This window comes from Pongo abelii, chromosome 4 (genome assembly GCF_028885655.2).
Source record: "Pongo abelii isolate AG06213 chromosome 4, NHGRI_mPonAbe1-v2.0_pri, whole genome shotgun sequence".
Classification (NCBI taxonomy): Eukaryota; Metazoa; Chordata; class Mammalia; order Primates; family Hominidae; genus Pongo; species Pongo abelii.
The window spans coordinates 149,129,652-149,153,422 of NC_071989.2; the positions used below are offsets into that span (position 1 = coordinate 149,129,652).

Consider the following 23,771-nt stretch of genomic DNA (forward strand, 5'->3'; position numbering starts at 1 on the left):
TGATTTAATCACCTCCCACCAGATCCCTCCCCCAACTTTGAGAATTACAATTCATCATGAGATTTGGGTGGGGACATGGAGCCAAACTATACCACTTAGAAACCCAAATTACCACAATATTGGCTTTTGCATATGCCCATATTTTTACCTTAACTGGTGATTTGTATATCTCCATTCAGATTTGAGTTACTGTCTAGCATTTTTTCATTTCAAACTGAAGGATTCCCATTAGAATTTCTTGTAGAGAAGTTTAGTGACAATGAACTCATCTTTCATTTATCTGGGAATATCTTTGTTTTTTTTTTTGTTTGTTTTTTTTTTTTGTTTGTTTGTTTTTTTTTGAGACAGAGTCTTGCTCTGTCCCCCAGGCTGGAGTGCAGTGGCACGATCTCGGCTCACTGCAGTCTCCGCTCCTGGGTTCATGCCATTCTCATGCCTCAGCCTCCTGAGTAGCTGGGACTACAGGCACCCGCCACCATGCCTGGCTAATTTTTTTTTTTGTATTTTTAGTAGAGACGGGGTTTCACTGTGTTAGCCAGGATGGTCTCGATCTCCTGACCTCGTGATCTGCCCACCTCGGCCTCCCAAAGTGCTGGGATTACAGGCGTGAGCCACCGTGCCCAGCCCTATTTGGGAATATCAATTTTTTCCTCATATTTGAATGACAGTTTTGGTGGATATAAAATTATGGATATACAGTTTTGTTCTTTCAGTGCATTAAATTTATAATTCCATTGCTTTTTGGCCTGCAAGGTTTCTGATAAGAAGTTGGTTGATAATTTTATTGAGTATTTCCTATACATATTGAGTTGCTTTTCTCTTGCCTTCGAGATTCTATCTTTGTCTTTGGATTTTCATAGTTTGATTATAATGTGTCTTAGTGTGGGTTTCTTTGTGGTTTCCCACTCGGACTTTGTTGAGCTTCTTGAATTTGTAGATTGATATCTTTCATTAAATGTGGAAAGTTTTCAAACACTATTGTTTAAAAATATTCATTCCAATCATGTTTATCTCTGTCTCTCTTTCTCTCTTCTCCTTATGGGACTCTCATATGCATGTATTTGTATGCTTGATGATATCCCACAAGTCCTTTAGGCTCTCCTCACTTTTCTTTATTCGTTTTTCCTTCTTGCTCTTCCAATGATAATGTCAATTATCTTATTTTCAAGTTGCTGATTATTTATTCTGTCTAATTAATTCACTTTTTTCAGAGATGAGGTCTCATCTCACTATGTTGACTAGGCTGGTCTTGAAATCCTGGGCTCAAGCAATCCTCCCACCTCGGCATCCCAAAGTACTAGGATTACAGGCACGAGCCACTATAATCAGCTTCTTCTGTCTACTTAAATCTGTGGTTGAATCCCTCTAGTGAACTTTTCATTTAGTGATTGTATTTTTCAGCTTCAGAATTTGTTGGGTTTCTTTTAATAATTTTTATATGTTTGTCAATGTTCTCATTTTGTTCATATGTTACCTCTTGATTTTTTTTACTTCTTTGTTCATATTTTTTCTTAGCTATTTGAGCATATTTAAGACAATTATTTTAAATTCTTTGCCCATTAAGTCCAAGGTCAGGGAAATCTTAGGGATGATTACTGTCCATGTGTTATGTTTCTCTGAATAAGACATGTTTTCCTGTTTCTTTGTATGATGTGATTTTTTTCTTGAAAATTAGACATTTTGATATTTTGTGAAAACTTTGAAAATGAGATTATCTCACTTTCCCAGAGTTTAATGTTTTAAATTGTTGAAGGCTGTAGTAGTTCTTTTTTTTTGAGACTTTTCCAAGCATGTTTTGCAAAGACTATTCCTTGTCAAATGTGATCACTGAAGTTTCTGATCGTCTAGCTTGTGTTCATCTAGTTATTTGATGGATCCCCTTGAGTGTCATGAACCTAAACAAACAAATCAAAATCAGAGAAAGAGAGAAGCCATTTCTCCCAGTCTTTTCAGATTGCCTGTGTACTGGAGCACTTCTTCACCATACATAGGCTTGTTCTAAGCTTAGGGATTATCTCAAGGAGGAAATTTTTCTAAGCATATGTCTTGCCTGGACATGCACATGGCTTTTTACATTTCCCTATACATGTGGCTGAATTTGAATGTCCCAATTTCCCACAGAGTGTCACCCCAGCTTATCTTCCAGGTCTTAGATGGTGTATTGCATGTCCCCAAGCATAATGTCTTCCTCCAGATGTCTGTGGGTTTGTAGTCACCTTGCAGCTTTTAGGAGCAGTGCCTGTGTCTTAGTCTGTTTAGTAATGCTATAACAGTCTAGTGGGACTGCATAGTTTATAAAGAAATGATTAGTCTCATGGTTCTGGTGACTGGAAAGTTCAAGATTGCATATTTCCATCTGGTGAGGGTCTCAGGCTGCCACATATCATGGTGGAATGTGGAAGGTTAGCCAGTGTGCAAAGAGATCAAATGGTAAGAGAGGCGGCAGATGTTTATGTGTGCATGCCAGGTTCTTTTTAACTACCAGCTCTCGTAGGGACTATTTAGAGCACAAACTCACTAACCCAGCAGGGAAGGTATTAATCTATTAATGAGGTATCCACCTCCATGAACCAAATGCTTCCCACTAGGTCCTACATCCTAACATTGCCACACTGGGGATCTAATTTCAACATGAAGCCTGGAGTGAACAAACATTAAAATTATAGCCACCTGCAAATTCTTTAACTTTCAAACAGTCAAACACTTTGCTTCAGTCCTTCAGTTGTTTCCCTAGACAGATTAGAAGAGACAAACAAAAAAAGTTGTAAATGAAGTCTGCTCTTCACCCTTTGGTTCTAGGGAAGGAACTGGGAACTGTCCTGTCACCAATTCAAGACCATGTTTGATATTGTGCCAGGAAGAAAGTCAGTCAAGGAAGAGTGAAATCATCACCAAATGTTTCTTTCTGAGACAGGGTCTTTCTCTGTTTTCCAGGCTGGAGTGCAGTGGCATGAACAAAGCTCACTGCAGTCTCGACCTCCCAGGCTCACATGATCCTCCCACTTCAGCCTCCTGACTAGCTGGGACTATAGGTGTGCACCACTGCACCCAATTAATTTTTCATTTTTATTTTTTGGTAGAGATGGAGTCTGACTATGTTACCCAGGCTAGTCTCAAACTCCTGGCCCAAGCAAACCTCCTACCTTGGCCTACCAAATTGCTGAGATTACAGGCATGCGCCACAGCTCCTGGCTAGATTTTTTTTTTTCTTACGGTCTAAATATGTTCATAGATTTTTTTTCTTGATTGGGCATTTACTTGGTTGTTGTAGACCTTTGACTGTTTTCCACAGCTCCCACGAAGTTTATTCAGACTGCTTCTGGTTTGTTTTTGTTTTGTTGATGTTTCTGTTGAGGGACAAAAGTTTGGAGCTTCCTTTTTCATGATTTTGCTGTCTTAGCTTCTGATTTTATAATTAAACTTGTTGATATGGTTTGGATATTTGTATCCTCCAAATCTGATGTTAAAATGTGATCTCCAATTATGGAGGTGAGCCTAGTGGGAGGTATTTTGGTCATGGAGGTGGATCCCTCAAGAATGGCTTGGTGCCCTCCCTGTGGTAATAAACGAATTCTCACTTTATTAGTTCACATGATAGCTACTTGTTTACAGGAGCCTAGCATCTCTCTCGCCATGTGATATGCCTGCTCCCCTTTCACCTTCTCTCTCCCTTTTTTTTTTTTTGAGACAGAGTCTCACTCTGTCGCCCAGGCTGGAGTGCAGTGGCGCGATGTCAGCTCACTGCAACCTCCACCTCCCTGGTTCAAGCAATTCTCCTGCCTCAGCCTCCAGAGTAGCGGGGACTACAGGCGCATGCCACCACACCGGGCTAATTTTTGTATTTTTTTAAGTAGAGACGGGGTTTCACTATGTTGGCCAGGCTGGTCTCGAACTCCTGACCTCATGACCTGCCCGCCTTGGCCTCCCAAAGTGCTGGGGTTACAGGCATGAGCCACTGCGTCTGGCCTCCTCCTTCACCTTCTGTTATGAATAAAAGCTCCTGAGGCCTCAGGAATAAGAGACCATCAGAAATAGATGTTGCCACCATGCTTCTTGTACAGTCTGCCAAACCATTGGCCAAATAAACCTATTTTCTTTATATAGTACTGACCTCAGGTATTCCTTTATAGCAATGCAAATCAGATGAACATACTTATTATTTAAGATAATTGTAGGCTCACATGCAATTATAAGAAATAATAATCCTCTGTACTCTTTACCCACTTTTCCACAATGGTAACATCTTCCAAAAATATAGTACAATATTACATCCAAAATATTGATATTGATGCAGTTAAGATCCAGAACATTTGCATTACTACAGGGATTCCTTATATTGCCCTTTTATGCCCATACTCACTTTCACCCCTGGCTCACCTCTTTCTTAACCCTTGCAACCACTAATCTGTTTTCCACTTTTAAAATGTTATTTCCAGAATGATATATAAATAAAATCATACAGTATAAAAAATTTTGTGATTAGTCATTTTCAGTCAGCATAATTCTCTGGAAATGGTTATTGAATGTATTAATATAATGGGATAGAATTCCATTATATAGATGTTCCCCTGTTTATCATTCATCTGTTGAAGGACATCTGGGATGTTTTAAGTTCAGGAATATTATGAATGAACCTTGTGTTACCATTTGTGTAAAGGTTTTTGTGTGAACACAAGTTTTTACTTCTATTAAATAAATGCCAAAGAATGCAATTATTGTTTTATATGAGAGGTCCATGGGTAGTTGGTTGCTTTGTTTTGTTTTTAAAGAAACTGCCTTACTCTTTATCAGAGTGGCTACAGCAGTTTGCATTATCACCAGAATGTATGAGTAATCTAGTTTCTCTGAATTTTTTTCTAACATTTGGTGTTTTCAACATTTTATCTTAGTCATTCTGATAGGTATCTAATAATACCTAATTGTAGCTCTATTGTTCCTCCCTAATAGCTACTGGCATAGAAAATATGTTCATGTGTTTCTTTGCCTTCTTGGATATTTTCTTTGGTAAAATGTCTTTTCATATTCAGGTTCTAATTGGGCTGTTTGCTTTTTTACTGTGGAGTTTTGACTGTTCTTTTATATGTACTAGATATAAGTGCATTGTCAGATATGTGCTTGCAAACATTTTCTCCAAAATTTTAGCTTTATCTTTTATGCTTTTAATATGTTTTTTCAACAGGGTAAAAGTTTAAAAATGTTTAAGAAATTCAACTTATTAGTTTTTCATTTTACAGATTATGCTTTTGATGTCAAGTCTAAGAGCCTTTTGCCTAGCCTTAGATCCTGAATATTTTCCTTTATGTTGTTTTCTAAAAATCTTAGAATGTTATGTTACTTTTAAGTTTGTGATAAATTTTGAATTAATTTTAGTATAAGATGTGAGACTTAGGCTGAAGCTTATTTTTTTTGCCCATGGATGTCCAATTGCTCCAATGCCATTTTTTGGAGGGCTATCTTTCCTTCAGTTAGTTGCATTTGCACCTTTGTCAAAATTCAGGTGGGCATATTTGCATGGGTCAACTTTTGGATTATTTATTTTATCTTGTTCCATTGATTTACACATCTATTAATCTATTTATTATTATACACAGTCTTGATTACTGTAGCTATTTAGTAAAAATCTTAAAATAGAGTACAGTGATTTTTCCTACTTTTTTCTTGTTTCTCAAAATTGTTTTAATTATTCTAGTTCCTTTGGTACTCCATATAAATTTTACAGTAATCTCATCTACAGCCACAGAAAATCTTGCTGGCATTTTGGTAGAAACTATGTAAAATTATATATCAATTCAGGAAAAATCGGTATCTCTCCATGACTTTTTGAGTCTTCCAACTCATGAGCACAGTGTATGTCTCTCCATTTACTTAGATTTTAAAAATCTTTCATCGGTGTTGTGTAGTTATTGTAGTTTTTAGAACACAAGTCCTGTACATGGTTTTTTTACATTTACACCTAAGTATCCTTTTTGAGTTAATGGAAATGGTATTATATTTTAAATTTTGGTATCCATTTGTTCATTGTTAGTATATGGGTATACAATTTACTTTTCTATGTTCGTCTTTTTTTTAGTGACCTTGCTGAATTCATTTATTCTAGAAGTGGTTTATTTTTTGTCTATTCCTTGGGATTTTAAAGTACACAGTTGTGTCAAACATGAATAAAGACAATTTTATTTCTTTCTCATTTGTATTCCTCTTATTTACTTTTCTTGCCTTATTGCATTGTGTAGAACTTCCAGTGCTATGTTGAATGAGAGTGGTGAGAACAGATATTTTTGCTTTTTTCTTGATCTTGGGATAAAAGCATTCAGTTCTTCACAATTAAATACAAATCTGTCTATAGATTTTTCACATATGCTTCTTAACTGAGTTGAGGAAGTTCTCCTCTATTTCCATTTTTCTGAGAATTTTTAAAACCATGAATTGATATTGAAGTTTGATCGAATGTCTTTCTGCATTTATTGACATAATCATGAACATATGTCTTTTCTTCTTTAGCCCTTTAATATGGTAGATTATAATGACTGATTTTCAAATATTGAATATATGAAAAAAGCCCACTTGATCATGGTGTATAATTCTTTTTACTCATTGTAAAATTTTATTTGCTAGTATTTTAAAAATTGTTGAAATCTAAATTTATAAAAGTTATTACTCTGTGTTTTCTTTTTATTTTTGTATTGTCTTTGGTTTTGGCATCAGGGTGATACTGTCTTCATAGCATACATTGAGAAATATTCCTTCTACTTAGATGGATTACCTTCCTATGAGGAGACTTCCAAAAGTTCATGGAAAATTGAATTAAAAGATCAAAATAAAAATTATCAATTTTATTTCTCAACATAAGCTCCATCAAGTTGAAGACACTTTTAAAATTTATTTTATTTTGTTTTATTTTAAGCTCCACAATACATGTGCAGAATGTGCAGGTTTGTTATATAGGAAAATGTGTGCCATGGTGGTTTGCTGCACCTATCACCTAGGTATTAAGCCCCACATGCATTAGCTATTTTTCCTGATGCTCTCCCTCCCCCACTCCCATGACAGGCCCAGGTATGTGTTGTTCCCCTCCCTGTGTCCATGTGTTCTCATTGTTCAGCTCCCACTTATGAGTGAGAACATGTGGTGTTTGGTTTTCTGTTCCTGTGTTAGTTTGCTCAGGATGATGGCCTCCAGCTTCATCCATGTCCCTGCAAGGGACGTGATCTCAATCTTTTTTATGGCTGCCTAGTATTCCATGGTGTATATGTACTACATTTCCTTTATCCGGTCTATCATTGATGGGCATTTGGGTTGATTCCATGTATTTGCTATTGTGAATAGTGCTGCAATAAACATACGTGTACGTGTATCCTTATAACAGAATGATTTACATTCCTTTGAGTATATACTCAGTAATGGGATTGCTGGGTCAAATGGTATTTCTGGTTCTAGATCTTTGAGGAATCGCCACACTGTCTTCCACAATGGTTGAACTAATTTACATTCTCACCAACAACGTAAAAACATTCCTATTTCTCCACAGCCTCACCAGCATCTATTGTTTCTTGACTTTTTAATAATCACCATTCTGACTGGTGTGAGATGGTATCTCACTGTGGTTTTGATTTACATTTCTCTAGTGATCAGTGATGTTGAGCTTTTTTTCACATGTTTGTTGGCTGCATAAATGTCTTCTTTTGAGAAGTGTCTGTTCATGTCCTTTGCCCACTTTTTGATGGGGTTGTTTGTATTTTTTCCTTGTAAATTTGTTTAAGTTCCTTGTAAATTCTGGATATTAGACCTTTGTCAGATGGGTAGATTGCAAAAATTTTCTCCCATTTTATAGGTTGCCTGTTCACTCTGATGACAGTTTCTTTTGCTGTGCAGAAGGTCTTTAGTTTAACTAGACCTTGTTTGTCAATTTTTGCTTTTGTTGCAATTGCTTTTGGCGATTTCATCATAAAATCTTTGCTCATGCCTATGTCCTGAATGGTGTTGCTTAGATTTTCTTCTAGGGTTTTTATGGTTTTGGGTTTTATATTTAAGTCTTTAATCCATATTGAGTTAATTTTTGTATAAGGTGTAAGGAAGGGGTCCAGTTTCAGTTTTCTGCATATGACTAGCCAGTTTTCCAAGCATTATTAATTAAGTAGGGAATTCTTTTCCAATTGCTTGTTTTTGTGAAGTTTATTAAAGATCAGATGGTTGTAAATGTATGGTCTTGTTTCTGAGCTCTCTATTCTGTTCCATTGGTCTATGTGTCCGTTTTGGTGCCAGTACCATGCTGTTTTGGTTACTGTAGCCTTGTAGTATAGTTTGAAGTCAGGTAGCGTGATGCCTCCAGCTTTGTTCTTTTTGCTTAGAATTGTCTTGGCTATATGGGCTCTTTTTTTGTTCCATATGAATTTTAAAGTCATTTTTTCTAATTCTGTGAAGAATGTCAATGGTAGTTTGATGGAAATAACATTGAATCTATAAATTACTTTGGGTGGTGTGGCCATTTTCATGATATTGATTATTCCTATTCATGAGGATGGAATGTTTTTCCATTTGTTTGTGTCCTTTCTTATTTCCTTGAGCAGTGGTTTGTAGTTGTCCTTGAAGAGGTCCTTCACATCTTTTGTTAGCTGTATTCCTAGGTATTTTATTCTCTTTGTAGCAATTGTGAATGGGAGTTCATTCATGATTTGGCTCTCTGCTTGTCTATTGTTGGTGTAGAGGAATGCTTGTGATTTTTGCACATTGATTTTGTGTCCTGCGACTTTGCTGAAGTTGCTTATCAGCTTAAGGAGCTTTTGGGCTGCGACAATGGGTTTTTCTAGATATAGAATCATGTTGTCTGCAAACAGAGACAATTTGACTTCCTCTTTTCCTATTTGGATACCCGTTATTTCTTTCTCTTGTCTGATTGCCCTGGCCAGAACTTCCAGTACTGTGTTGAATAGGAGTGGTGAGAGAGGGCATCTTTGTCTTGTGCTGCTTTTCAAGGGGAATGCTTCTGGGTTTTGCCCATTCTGTATGATATTGGCTATGGGTTTGTCATAAATGGCTCTTACTATTTTGAGATATGTTCCATCAATACCTAGTTTATTGAGTGTTTTTAAAATGAAAGGATGTTGAATTTTATCAAATGCTTTTTCGGCATCTTTTGAGATAATCTTGTGGTTTTTCTCACTAGTTCCGTTTATGTGATGAATTATGTTTATTAATTTGCGTATGTTGAACCAGCCTTGCATCCCAGGGATGAAGCAGACTTGATCACGGTGGATAAGCTTTTTGATGTGCTGCTGGATTCAGTTTGCCAGTATTTTATTGAGGATTTTTGCATCAGTGTTCATCAGGGATACTGGCCTGAAGTTTTCCTTTTTTGTTGCATCTCTGTCAGGTTTTGGTATCAGGATGGTACCTCTGTCCAGTTCTGTGCACTTGCTGGAGAAGTGTTGTGATCATTTGGAGAAGAGGCACTCTGGCCTTTTGAGTTTTCAGCATTTTTCAGCCACAGCCTGTGTACTGCACTGTGGGGATTACCTCTTGGAACAAAGCTGTCCTGTCTCTTCGGCTCCAGGAGGGGAAAAATGTGGTCTAGAGCTATAGTGATCACTGTCACCCTCCCCGCTACCCCCAGTTCAGTGTCTTAGGTAGCTAGCAGCTGGAGTAATGTTTGCCATCCCTCCCGCAGGGAGCTCAGTTTTCTTAGGCAGCTAGCAACCACAGTGATGAGGGCCACCCCTCCCTCAGGGAGCTCAGTTGTCTTAGGCAGCTGACAGCAGCAGTGATGGCTGCCATCTCTCCCCCTGGAAGCTCAGATGGCTTAGACAGCAGGCAGCTGCAGTGATGATGGCGGCTTCTCCTCCGGGAACTGATTAGTTTTAGGCAGATTCCAGCAGAGTGGCTGTTGAGAGTCTGTGCAGCTCTGTGGTTGGGACCCAAGGCCCTGGTAGTGTGGGCTCATGAGTGGAATCTTCTGATCCATGGGTTGCGCACATCTGTGGAAAAAGCACGGTTTCCCAGGCAAGGTAGTATGCTCATTCACCACCTTCCTTGGTTGGGGGTGGGGTTTGCCCTTGCTCCATGTGGGCCGACGCAGCACCCTGCTTTTTCTTGCTCTTTGTGGGTCACACCAACTGCCTAGTCAGTCCTGATGATAGAACCTGGATACCTCGATTGCCAGTGCAGGATTGACATGCTGTTTTGTTTCTTCTCAGTGGGATCCTCTAACTGCTGCTGCTTCTAGTTGGCCATCTTGGTCCCGCCAAGCTCAAGACACTTTTATAAGGGATGATACCAGCCATTTAGTCCATCTCTAAAGAACTGATGGTCCTAAGAATTTAACCATGTCAATGAAGAATTGTTTACATTATTAACTGAAGGAAAATGGATGCTCTTTAAAGATTTTTTAAGATTGGGAAATAAAGAAAAGTCAGAAATAATCACATTGGGGCAGGGCATGGTGGCCCACACTTGTAATCCCAGAACTGTGGGAAGCCAAGGCAGGTGGATCACTTGAGGTCAGGAGTTCGAGACCAGCCTGGCCAACATGGCGAAAACCCATCTCTATTAAAATATAAAAATTACCTGGGCGAGATGGCACACACCTGTAATCCCAGCTACTCAGGAGGCTGAAGCAGGAGAATCACATGAACCTGGGAGGTGGAGGTTGTGGTGAGCCAAGATCATGCCACTGCACTCCAGCCTGGGCGACAGAGTGAGACCCTGTCTCAAAAAAAAAGAAAAAGAAAAAAAAGAAATAACCAAATTGGGACTGTACGGTGGATGCCCAGTGATTTCCCATGTCAGAATTCTTGTGAAATTGCCCTTGTTTGATGAGAGGAATGAACATGAGCATTGTTGTGGTGGAGAAGAACTCTATAGTGAAGCTTTCCTGGTTATTTTTCTCCGAAAGCTTGACTTCTTAAAACGTTCTCTGGCCCTCCAGAAAGTCAACAAGCAAAATACCTTTAAGATCTGCAAAACCTGTTGTCATGGCCTTTGCTTTTTGTGTGTGTTGGGACCTTTGCTTTTGACCAGCCTGCTTTTACTTTGACTAGACCATTTACACCTCTTGGTAGCATTGCTTTGATTGTGCTTTGTCGTCAAGATCATACTGCTAAAGCCATGTTTCATCTCCTGTTACAATTCTCCAAAGAAAGTATTCAGAACCTTGATCCCATTGTTTAAAATTTCCATGAAAACTCAGCTCTTATCTGCAGCTGATCTGGGTGCAATGGTTTTGGCACCCGTTAACCAGAAATTTGCTCAACTTTAACTTTTTAATCAGAATTGTGTAAGCTGAACCATTTGGGATGTCTATGGTATTTCCTATTGTGTCTGCTGTTAATCATTGGCCCTCTTCAATTACGGTATGAACAGGACTAATTTTTTTCTTGTAAAATGATATGGATAGCCTGCCACTGCAGGCTTTATCTCCAACATCATCTTATCCCTTCTTAAAACGTGTTATCCATTTGTACACTACTTATTTCTTTGAGGCATTATCCTCATAAACTTTTCATAAAGTGTCAGTGATTTCACTCTTCTTCCACCCAAGCTTCACCATAAATCTGATGTTTGTTCTTGCTTCAATTTTAGTGAATTCATGTTGCTCTAATGGGGAGTCTTTTCAAACGGATGTCCTATCCTTCTTTGTGGCTTAAACTACATCCTGCTCAGACATGTTATAACAAGTTAATACAAGTTTATTTTGATGCGAACTTTATTTAAATTCATGCATATTTTTTCATAGTATGCATTTTTCATGAACTTTTTGAAGACCTCTTGTATTTTCTGGGAGAGATTAGTATTGATGTTATTTTTTAAATTAAATTTTTTTTTTACCTCATACCATGTATTTTTTTTTATTCCTTTGAGACATTGCCTTTGGCCCATGGATTATTTAGAGATATGTTAACATCCAAGTGTTAGAATATTTTTCTTTTATCTCTATGTTATTGATTTCTCCTTTGATTCCACTGTGGTCACAGAACACACTCAGTATGATTTCATGTCTTTTACATTTACTGAGGCTTGTTTTATGACTCAGGGCAAGATGTGTTTTGAAATATGTTTCACTGGCACTTGGAAGAGTGTATTTTGAAATTTTTTTTTTTGAGATGATGGAGTCTCTCTCTGTCTTTTTTTTTTTTTTTTTTTTTTTGAGTTAGAGTCTCACTCTGTTGCCCAGGCTGGAGTGCAGTGGCATGATCTTGGCTCTTGGCTCACTGCAACCTCCACCTCCCAGGCTCAAGTGATTCTCCTGCCTCAGCCTCCCAAGCAGCTGGGACTACAGACATGCACCACCACACCTGGCTAATTTTTGTATTTTTAGTAGAGACAGGGTTTCACCATGTTGGCCAGGCTAATCTCGAACTCCTGACCTCAAGTGATCCGCTTGCCTCAGTGTCTCAAAGTGCTGGGATTACAGGTATGAGCCACTGTGCTCAGCCTGTGATTGTTGAATAGTGTGTTCTGTAAATGTCAATTAGTTTCCATTGGTTAGTGATGTTGCTGAGTTCTTCCATATTCTTGCTGATTTTCTCTTTAGTTGTTCTGTTATTTGTTGAGAGAGAAGTGTTGAAGTCTCCAATTATAATTGTGGATTTATCTGTTTCTCCTTTTAGTTCTATGAGATTTTGTTTCACAGCTCTGTTGTTTGGTGCATACACATTTAGGGTTGCCATGTCTTTTTGGTGGATTGACTCCTTATCATTTATAATTTTCCTCTATCTCTCTTTTTTTTTTTTTGAGACAGGGTCTCACTCTGTCATCCAGACTGGAGTGCAGTGGTGTGATCTTGGCTCATTGCAAACTCTGCCTCTCAGGATCAAGTGATTTTCCTGCCTCAGCCTCCTAAGTAGCTGGGATTACAGGCGCGCACCACTACTACCTGGCTCATTTTTGTATTTTTAGTAGAGAGGGGATTTCATCATGTTGGCTGGGCTGGTCTTGAACTCCTGACCTCAAATGATCCACCCGCCTTGGCCTCCCAAGTTGCTGGGATTACATGCATGAGCCACCACTCCTGGCCTAATTTTCCTCTATATCCCGGTGGTTTTCTTTGTCCTGAACTCTATTTGATAGATGCTTCTGCTTTCCTTTGATCACTTCTGACTAAAAAATTAAAGTTGAGGAAATTTCTGCTTAATGGGTGCCAAAACCATTGCACCCAGATCAGCTGCAGATGAGAGCTGAGTTTCCATGGAAATTTTAAACAATGGGATCAAGATTCTGAATACTTTTCTTTGGAGAATTGTAACAGGAGATGAAACATGGCTTTAGCAGTATGATCTTGAAGACAAAGCACAATCAAAGCAATGCTACCAAGAGGTGTAAATGGTCTAGTCAAAGTAAAAGCAGGCTGGTCAAAAGCAAAGGTCCCAACACACACAGAAAGCAAAGGTCATGGCAACAGGTTTTGGGGATGCTCAAGACATTTTGCTTGTTGATATAGCTTTTACATTTTTTATTTGAATCTCCCTGTAGTTTTATATTTCAAGTGAGATACTTGTAGGCAGCATGTAATTGGGTCTTTTTTTGATTCACTTAGTCAGTTTTTTTTTCTCTTTCTTTTTCTTTTCTTTCTTTCTTTCTTTTTTTTTTTTTGAGACAGGGTTTTGCTCTGTCACTCAGGCTAGAGTGCAGTGGTATGGTGTTGGCTCACTGCAGCCTTGATCTCTCAGGCTCAAGTGATCCTCCCACCTTACCCTCCTAAGTAGCTGAGAGTACAGGTGCATGCCACCATGTCCAGCTAATTTTGTTTATTTTTTGTAGAGATAAGGTCTTACTATGTTGCCTAGGTTGGTCTTGAGCTCCTGGGCTCAAGCAATCCTCCCACTTTGGCCTTCCAAAATGTTGGAATTACAGGCATGAGCCTTTACACCTAAGATTTTTTCTTTTTCATTTATTTTCAAAAGTTTGCCTATTATATGTCTTGGTGTGGAGTCTTTGGAGTTCACTCACCTCTCTATAATGTTCATCAAATTTGGGGACTTTTTAGCCATTTTTTGAGTTATTTTTAGCCTTGTCTTCTTTGCCTTTTCTTTCAGTACTCCATTGACATGAATGTTGGAGCTTTTGTTATGTTCGCACATGTCCCCAAGGTACTGTTCTTTTTTATTCTTTTAGTCTATTTTGTTGCTGTTTTTCAAATTGCATAATTTTTATTTATTTACTTATTTGTTATGTTTTTAGAGATGGGGTCATGCTCTGTTGCCCTGGCTGGAGTGCAGTGGCATGATCATACTGCACCATAACCTCAAACTCCTGGGCTTAAGCAATCCTCCCACCTTCACCTCCCAAAGTGCTGTGATTACAGGTGTGAACCACTGTGCCCTGCCCAGATTCAGTATTTTCTATTTTTCTTTTAGTTTCCTTATTCTCTTTTTTGACCACTCCATTCTTCTATTTGGGTTTTTATTTTGGTTATTGTACTTTTTTCCAAAATTTTCATTTGGTTCTTTCCATCATCTATTTATTTGCTGAGACTTTCTATTTCATTGCTGAGGGTTTCTATTTTTTATTTGTTTCAAGCATATTTGCAATTGCTCATTGAAGCATTTTCATGGTGACTGCTTTAAAATTTTTATTACAGAATTCTAACAGTTCTTTTATCTCATTGTTGGCATCAGTATGTTATTTTTTAAATTTAATTTATCTTCTTGGTTATTGGAACAATGAGTAATTTCTTCATATTGAAACTTGAACATTTTTATATCATGTTTTGAGACTCTGGAGCTTACTTATTCTATTTTAGCTAGTTTCTCCTGACACTGTTCTGTCAGAGAGAGCACTGGCAATACCTCATTACTGTCACTTGAAGATAAAGCCCAAGTTTCCCATAGGCCTACATTGACAAATGCACGGACATGTCCTCTATACTTCTAGGTGGGGTGGAAGTTTTGGCCCCACCATGTGTTCTCCATAAGACACTAAGGTAGAGATGCCCTTGTTATCACATGGTGAAAAGTCTTGGCTCTCCACTAAACCTCCTCTGACATCACCTGATATGGTTTGGATATTTGTCCTCTTCAAATCTCATGTTGAATTGTGATGCCTAATGTTGGAAGTGAGGCTATCAGGAGGTGTTTGGGTCATAAGAGTGCATCCCTCATGAATGACTTGGTGCTATTCTTGGGGTAGTGAGTGAGCTGTCACTCTGTGCTTCACACAAGATCTAGTTGCTTAAAAGAGTGTGGTATCTCCTTCCTTTTCCTCTTGCTCTCTCTCTAATCATGTGATATGCTGGTTTTTCTTTCGTGTTCAGCCATGATTGGCAGCTTCCTGAGGCCTTCACCAGAAGCAGATGCCAACACCCTGCTTCCTGTACAGCATGCAGGACCATGAGGCAAATAAACCTCCTTTCTTTATAGATTACCCAGTCTCAGATATTTCTTTATAGCAACACAAAATGAACTAATACAGAAAATTGGTACCAAAGACTGGGGTGTTTCTATAAAGATATCTGAAGATGTGGAAGCAGCTTTGGAGCTGGGTAACGGGCTGAGATTGGAAGAATTTGGAGGTCTCAGAAGAAGACAGGAAGGTGAGGGAAAGTTTGGAACTTCTTAGAGACTTGTTAAGTGGTTGTGACAAAAATGCTGATAGAAATATGGATAGCAAAGGCCAAGCTGATGAGTTCTCAGAAGGAAATGAGGAATTTATTGGGAACTGGAGCAAAGGTCACTCTTGTTATGCCTTAGCAAAGAACTTGGTTGCATTGTATCAATGTCCTGGGGATTTGTGGAGGGTTGAACTTAAGTATGATTACCTAGGATATCCGGTGGAAGAAATTTCTTTCTTCCTTTTTTTTTTTTTTTTTTTTTTTTGAGGTGGAGTCTCGCTCTGTAGCAGGCTGGAGTGCAGTGGCGTGATCTCAGTTCACTGCAAGCTCCACCTCCTGGGTTCATGCCATTCTCCTGTCTCAGCCTCCTGAGTAGCTGGGACTACAGGTGCCTGCCACCACGCCTGGCTAATTTTTTTTTTTTTAGTATTTTTTTAGTAGAGACAGGGTTTCACTGTGTTAGCCAGGATGGTCTCGATCTCCTGACCTTGTGATCCACCCACCTCGGCCTCCCAAAGTGCTGGGATTACAGGCATGAGCCACCGCGCCCAGCCAGGTGGAAGAAATTTCTAAGCAGTGAAGCATTCAAGATGTGGCATTGCTGCTTCTAACAACCTATGATTAGATATGGGAGCAAATAAATGACTTAAAGTTGGAACTTATATTTAAAAGTGAAGTGGAGTGTAAAAATTTGGAAAAGTCACAACCTGGCCACGTAGTAAGAGAAGGAAAAAGCATTTTCAGGAAATAGATTCAAGAGGGCTACAGAGAAACCACTTGCCATGGAGATTAGCATGACTAAAAGGGAGGCAAGTGCTAATACCTAAGATAATGGGGAAAAGGCCTCTAAGCCATTTCAGAAATCTTCCAGATAGTCCCCCCCATCACAGATCCAGAGACCTAGGAGGAAAGAATGAGTTTGAGGACCGGGCTCAAGGCCCTGCTGGCATGTGAAGCCTTGGGACACTGCTCCTGGGATCCTGACTGCCCTGGCTCCAGCTGCAGCCCAAAGGGCCACAGGTACAGCTCTGGCCACTGCGTTGGAGAGTGCAGGCCACCATAAACATTGATGGTTTCCACATGGTGTTAAGCCTGTAGGTGCACAGTATGCAAGTGTGAAGGAGGCTTGGCAGCTTCCACCTAGATTTCAGAGGATGTATTGGAAAGCCTGGATGCCTAGGCAGAAGCCTGCCATAGGGTGGAGCTCCCGGAAAGAACTTCTACTAGAGCAATTCGCAGGAGAAATGTGGAGCTGGAGCTCTCCCACCGAGTTTTCACCAGTATACTTTCTAATGGAGCTGTGGGAAGGGGGCCACCATCCTCTAGATCCAAGAATAATGTGAGAATGCCGCCAGCAGCTTGCACCCTGAGCCTGGAGAAGCTATAGGCATTCAATTCCAAGCCATGATATCAGCCATGGGTGTTGCACCCTACAAAGGCATGGAGGTGGGGCTGCTCAATGCCTTAGGATGTGCACCAGTATGCCCTGGATGCAGGACATGGGGTCAATAATTATTTTGGAGCTTTAAGATTTAATGTCTGCCCTGTGTGGTTTCAGACTTGTGTGGGGCCTATTCCTTTCTTTTGGCTGTTTTCTCCCTTTTAGAATGGGAATGTTTACCCAATGCAATGCCTGTACCACCATTGTATCTTTTTTTTTTTTTTAACCTTACAGGCTCATAGGTAGAAAGAACCTGCCTTGAGTCTCAGATGGGACTTGGGACTTTTGATTGAGTTGATGCTGGAACAAGTTAAGACTTTGGGAGAACTATTGGTAAGGAATGATTGGATTATGCAATGTGAGAAGGACATGAGATTTGGAGGGGTGGGGTGGAATGATATGGTTTGGATATTTGGCTCTTCTGAATCTCTTGTGAAAAGTGATCCCCAATGTTGGAGGTGAACCTAGTTGTGGGTGTTTGTGTCATGGGGGCAGATTCCTCATGAATGGCTTGGTGCTTGGTAATGAGTTACCACTCTATGAGTTCACATGATATATTTTTTTTGAGTGTGGCACCTCCTCCCTCTCTCTCTTGCTTTCTTTCTCTCTTATCATGTGATATGCTGGCTCCCCCTTTGCTTTCAGTTGTGATTGGAAGCTTCCAGAGGCCCTCACCAAAGGCAGATGCTGGCACTATGCTTCTTACATAGCCTGGAGAACTGTGAGCCAAATAAACCTCTTTTCTTTATAGATTACCCAGCCTCAGGTATTCCTTTGTAGCAATGCAAAATGGACTAATGCACCACCCCAGCAGAGAGGGGGAGGTGGCACCATGTTATTTTCTGCATAAGGGTACTAGTTCAGGCTGTCCACATGGTCTCCTCTGATACCACAACTGTGGAGCTTGCTAGCAGTTGGGGGAATGAAAGTCTCAGTTTCATTTTTTGGCCTGATCTGATACCACCAGAAGTATTGGGGTTCCTCATTAACAGCTTTGCAAGAGTGTTAATCTAGATTCCCCACTCAACTTTTGCTGGTGTGGGGCCACAGTTTTTTTCTGTGGTGATTACCTGGAGTAAATGATTATCTAGGAGCTTTTTGTCTTGCTAGGCTGCCTATTTCCTGGTCCTTTGTCTAGAGAAAGCATGCTTTTTTTTTGAGCTTTTTGCATCAGTACCCAATAATGTTTCTGGTTGTTTGGTTGTTGGCTTCTTCTGGTCCAAGTACAGAATAGATAAGGCAAAAACCCAGAGAGTTCACCACTGTGTCAGTCTTCAAAATTTATAACACATTAAAGTATTTTGCACTTCCGAATGTTGACAATGTTCTCTAAATCTGCTAACCTCTAGAATGTTTCCAAGTTTAAAGTTTGCTTCACTTTTGGACTAAGAGAATATTCGTGTATCTTATGTTGCTCTATCTTTTGTAATAAAGTAATTACTACATTGAACTGTTAAAATATATAAACTGCTTGTTAAAAATAAAATAGCTCTATGTTTTGTCTATATCTTAATTATCAAGTAAACAAGGATTTAGGCTTTCTGGTTATGAAGACATACTGGATTAAATAACCCTTATTCACATTAATATCCTTAACTATTCTTAGTACTTAAAATATAAACATTATGGCCATTCCTTTAAAAAAAACTAGTGATAGCTTATTCTGATCACATTTCTTAGTCAAACTAAGATGTAGCTATGGGATTCTGATTATGAATTGGACTGAAATTGAAAGAGAGGTTTATTAATAGGTAGGTTATTCTCAAATTATTTTTTAAATATATCTTTGCATTAGATTTACATTTTTCTTTTGACTATGGACTATATAAAGATTCTCAGTATGTGTCTCTGATATTGCGATTCAATATCCATATGATTTTTGTTGTAATATGACAATGTTTGGTCTTGATAAGAAAAAAGCATGGCTGAAAATTTAACATAGGAATAAAAGATCTAGTGGACACCGATTCAATTAGGAGTACTGACTTTTGGAAGTCAGAGTTATAAGTTCAATACTTAGGTCATGTTATATAACAAGCAACAAAGGAAAATGTCACAAATATCTTTATTCTAACAGTTAAAGTATCAGAAAATGATGAAGTTGTTCATACCACATTAAAGGAATTTTACATGTGTTCAGAAATTTTCCAAAAATGTCATCTGTAAGTACCTGATAACTGTATATACATGTGCATATGTACGTGTGTGTATAATATCATTTAAAAAATAAACAACCAAGCTATCCTAGAATAAGGTAAATCATATCAGTCAAAGTACCTTATTTTAAAACTTTGACATTCAGTTGCAAATATTTAATAATAAAATATATGAGCTGATAACTCGTTTTAAATAAAATGATGTAAGGAGAGGTTAAGTATATCTTAAAGTTTCTAATTCAATTGTAATATGTTTGTAATCGTTACTGAAGGAAAATACTGGATTACACACTCTCCAGTGAGATTTGAAATGTCCTGGGTCTTAAAAGGACATAAAATTGAAAATGATTGCATTTAACAAATTGCAGACAGATACAGAGATTGCATTTTGAAAATCAATGACTGGATCTAAAATTTACATTGGCCACATGATGTCGCTGTATACCACAAAGTCTTGTCAATAGACGGGAGCTACTGATCACTAAAAGTAAAGGAGGAAGCTCCATTTTGTCACCGACTGAGAGAAGACAGAAACGGTAAAGAGATAAATGATTGGAAATATTAGATAAAATAGCATGATTTTGAAGTAAGGGGAGAGCATAAGAAAGGTGTAGTCCTTTTGCAATGGTGTTTTCTAGGAGAGGAGGCCTGGGAGCCCGGGATCTGCTTCTTTCGCTTCTGCTCCTCGCAGCCTGGGAGGTGGGGAGCGGCCAGCTCCACTACTCGATCCCGGAGGAAGCCAAACACGGCACCTTCGTTGGCCGTGTTGCTCAGGACCTGGGACTGGAGCTGGCGGAGCTGGTGCCGCGCCTGTTCCGGGTGGCGTCCAAAACACACAGGGACCTTCTGGAGGTAAATCTGCAGAATGGCATTTTGTTTGTGAATTCTCGGATCGATCGCGAGGAGCTGTGCCAGTGGAGCGCGGAGTGCAGCATCCACCTGGAGTTGATCGCCGACAGGCCGCTGCAGGTTTTCCATGTGGAGGTGAAGGTGAAAGATATTAACGATAATCCACCCGTCTTCAGGGGCAGAGAACAAATAATATTTATTCCTGAATCTAGACTCCTGAATTCGCGTTTTCCGATAGAAGGAGCTGCTGATGCAGACATTGGTGCTAACGCTCTTCTAACGTACACGCTCAGCCCGAGTGATTATTTCTCTTTGGATGTAGAGGCAAGTGATGAACTGAGTAAATCTCTTTGGCTTGAATTGAGAAAATCTTTGGATAGAGAAGAAACACCAGAACTTCACTTATTACTGACAGCCACTGACGGGGGCAAACCGGAGCTGCAAGGTACAGTTGAGCTGCTGATCACCGTCCTTGACGTTAATGATAACGCCCCACTGTTTCATCAGGCCGTATACAGAGTCCACTTATTAGAGACTACAGCAAATGGAACATTAGTGACCACATTAAATGCCTCTGACGCTGACGAAGGTGTAAATGGTGAAGTCGTCTTTTCCTTTGACAGTGGTATTTCTCGTGACATTCAAGACAAATTCAAAGTTGATTCCAGCTCAGGAGAAATTAGGTTAATTGATAAACTGGATTATGAAGAAACAAAATCCTACGAAATTCAAGTAAAGGCGGTTGATAAAGGAAGTCCTCCTATGTCAAATCACTGCAAGGTTTTGGTGAAAGTGCTGGATGTAAATGATAATGCTCCAGAACTGGCGGTCACTTCATTGTACTTGCCTATCAGAGAGGACGCTCCACTCAGCACCGTCATTGCCCTTATCACCGTGTCTGACCGTGACTCAGGTGCCAACGGGCAGGTGACTTGCTCCTTAATGCCCCACGTCCCCTTCAAGCTGGTGTCCACCTTCAAGAATTACTACTCGTTGGTGTTGGACAGCGCCCTGGATCGCGAGAGCCTGTCGGTCTATGAGCTGGTGGTGACCGCGCAGGACGGGGGCTCGCCTTCGCTGTGGGCCACGGCCAGCATGTCCGTGGAGGTGGCCGATGTGAATGACAACGCGCCAGCGTTCGCGCAGCCCGAGTACACAGTGTTCGTGAAGGAAAACAACCCGCCGGGCTGCCACATCTTCACGGTGTCTGCGCGGGACGCGGACGCGCAGGAGAACGCGCTGGTGTCCTATTCGCTGGTGGAGCGGCGGGTGGGCGAGCGCGCGCTGTCAAGCTACGTTTCGGTGCACGCGGAGAGCGGCAAGGTGTACGCGCTGCAGCCGTTAGACCACGAGGAGCTGGAGCTGCTGCAGTTCCAGGTGAGCGCGCGGGATGCGGGCGTGCCGCCTCTGGGTAGCAACGTGACGCTGCAGGTGTTCGTGCTGGACGAGAACGACAATGCGCCGGCGCTGCTGGCGCCTCGAGTGGGTGGCACTATTGGTGCAGTCAGTGAGCTGGTGCCGCGATTGGTGGGTGCGGGTCATGTGGTGGCGAAGGTGCGCGCAGTGGACGCCGACTCGGGCTACAACGCGTGGCTGTCCTATGAACTGCAGCCGGCAGCAGGCGGCGCGCGCATCCCGTTCCGCGTGGGGCTGTACACGGGCGAGATCAGCACGACTCGTGTCCTGGACGAGGCTGACTTCTCGCGCTACCGCCTTCTGGTGCTAGTGAAGGATCACGGTGAGCCGGCGCTGACAGCCACGGCCACTGTGCTTGTGTCTCTGGTGGAGAGCGGCCAGTTGCCAAAGGCGTCTTCGCGGGCGTCGGTGGGTGTCGCGGGCCCAGAGGCGGTGCTGGTGGATGTCAACGTGTACCTGATCATCGCCATCTGCGCGGTGTCCAGCCTGCTGGTGCTCACACTGCTGCTGTACACAGCGCTGCGGTGCTCAGTGCCGCCCACCGAGGGTGCGTGTGCGCCTGGCAAGCCCACTCTGGTGTGCTCCAGCGCGGTGGGGAGCTGGTCGAACTCACAGCAGAGGCGGCAGAGGGTGTGCTCTAGCGAGGTCCCACCCAAGACAGACCTCATGGCCTTCAGCCCAGGCCTATCTCCAAGTCTTAACACGTCAGAAAGAAATGAACAACCAGAAGCAAATTTGGATCTTTCTGGTAATGTAAGTCCAACTTTTGAGTTTTGGCTTTAAATATTTTTCACATTTAACTTGTCTAATCATCTTTTCAAATATCACTTTAAAAAATGTCTTCAAGATGTTCACTAACGTTGAAATAAATCATACCATTGAATGTAGATATCCTATTAATGGCAGTTTTGTCTTGAATGGAACTAGAAAGCGAAGAAAAATGTAGGGACAAATTGTCGTATTTCTTTATTTAAATGGCAGGTTAAAAAAGCTACAATACAAGGTACAATAAAAGGTAATGTTGATCATATTTAACACAATATCTCAATGTAGTAAAATAATAGTGACATATTCAGGGTAACTTATTATGTTATCTTTTCTGGTGAAATGTCAAGCCCCGGACAAACAATTCTTGACAAAGTTACAGAAATCATCTGCCTTTCCTTTACGTGGCTAAGTTTCAAAGTGAACAATAAACTGAATAGTTTTAAGCAAATGTAATTTAAAATGCATTTATTGGCCGGGGGCAGTGGCTTATGCCTGTAATCCCAAAACTTTGGGTGGCTGAGGCGGACGGATCACCTGAGATCAGGAGTTTGAGACTAGCCTGGGCAATATGGTGAAACCCCGTCTCAACTAAAAATACAAAAAAATTGGCCAGGCATGGTGGCGGGAGCCTGTAATCCCAGCTACTGGGGAGGCTGAGGCAGGAGAATCGCTTGAACTCGGGAGGCAGAGGTTGTAGTGAACCGAGATCGTACCATTGCACTCTAACCTGGGCGACAGAGTAAGACTCTGTCAAAACAAAAACAAAAACAAACCAAAACCGACCAACCAACCAACCAAACAAAAAACACCATTTATTGCCGGGCGCGGTGGCTCACGCCTGTAATCCCAGCACTTTGGGAGGCTGAGGCGGGTGCATCACGAGGTCAGGAGATCGAGACCATCCTGGCTAACATGGTGAAACCCCGTCTCTGCTAAAAATTACAAAAAATTAGCCGGGCGTGGTGGCGGGCGCCTGTAGTCCCAGCTACTCGGGAGGCTGAGGCAGGAGAATGGCATGAACCCAGGAGGCGGAGCTTGCAGTGAGCCGAGATCGCGCCACTGCACTCCAGCCTGGGTGACAGAGCGACACTCCATCTCAAAAAAAAACCAAAAACCAAAAAACAAACAACCCCCCCCCCCACACACACACGCAAAACACCATTTATTGGGCCATTTGTTTAATTTCTTTATGAAAACATACAACCACGACTTCATTGTCATTGTGAACAATTTCCTGATGCCATTTAACCTTGAATTCTCCTCGGTCTAGAAGGCTTAATATTGCACGGATTTGCTATTTCGGGGGATCCAGTTAGGAAACACTTATTAAGCACCTTCCCATTCCTCCCATTCACTCACAAATGTCCTAAAACCCTTTACTTTTTAGCTCATTTGATCCTTCAAACGATTTTATGAAGTGAAGACTAGTCACATTTTGTGGATAAAGGTGCTGAGGCTCGGAAAATCTAAGTTCAGTATTATTACTAAGTTTTCTTCAAATTTCCCGAGGATATCCAAAACTTGCTTGCTGTAATACAGTTCTTTACCTTTCCTAGAATGTTTAAGGTAGCTTACAGTGGAAGAAATTTGCAAAAGCAAATTA

At 40.7% G+C, this 23,771-nt stretch overlaps 1 protein-coding gene across 1 annotated transcript; it reads left to right on the forward strand.

Annotated features, from left to right (window-relative positions):
- The first annotated feature begins 13,445 nt into the window (after nucleotides 1-13,445).
- Nucleotides 13,446-22,616, forward strand: LOC129059542 (protocadherin alpha-1). The gene has a single exon (XM_054555967.2). The coding sequence runs from the start codon at nucleotides 19,760-19,762 to the stop codon at nucleotides 22,181-22,183; it is 2,424 nt and encodes an 807-aa protein (XP_054411942.1). The 5' UTR covers nucleotides 13,446-19,759; the 3' UTR covers nucleotides 22,184-22,616.
- Nucleotides 22,617-23,771: the final 1,155 nt, after the last annotated feature.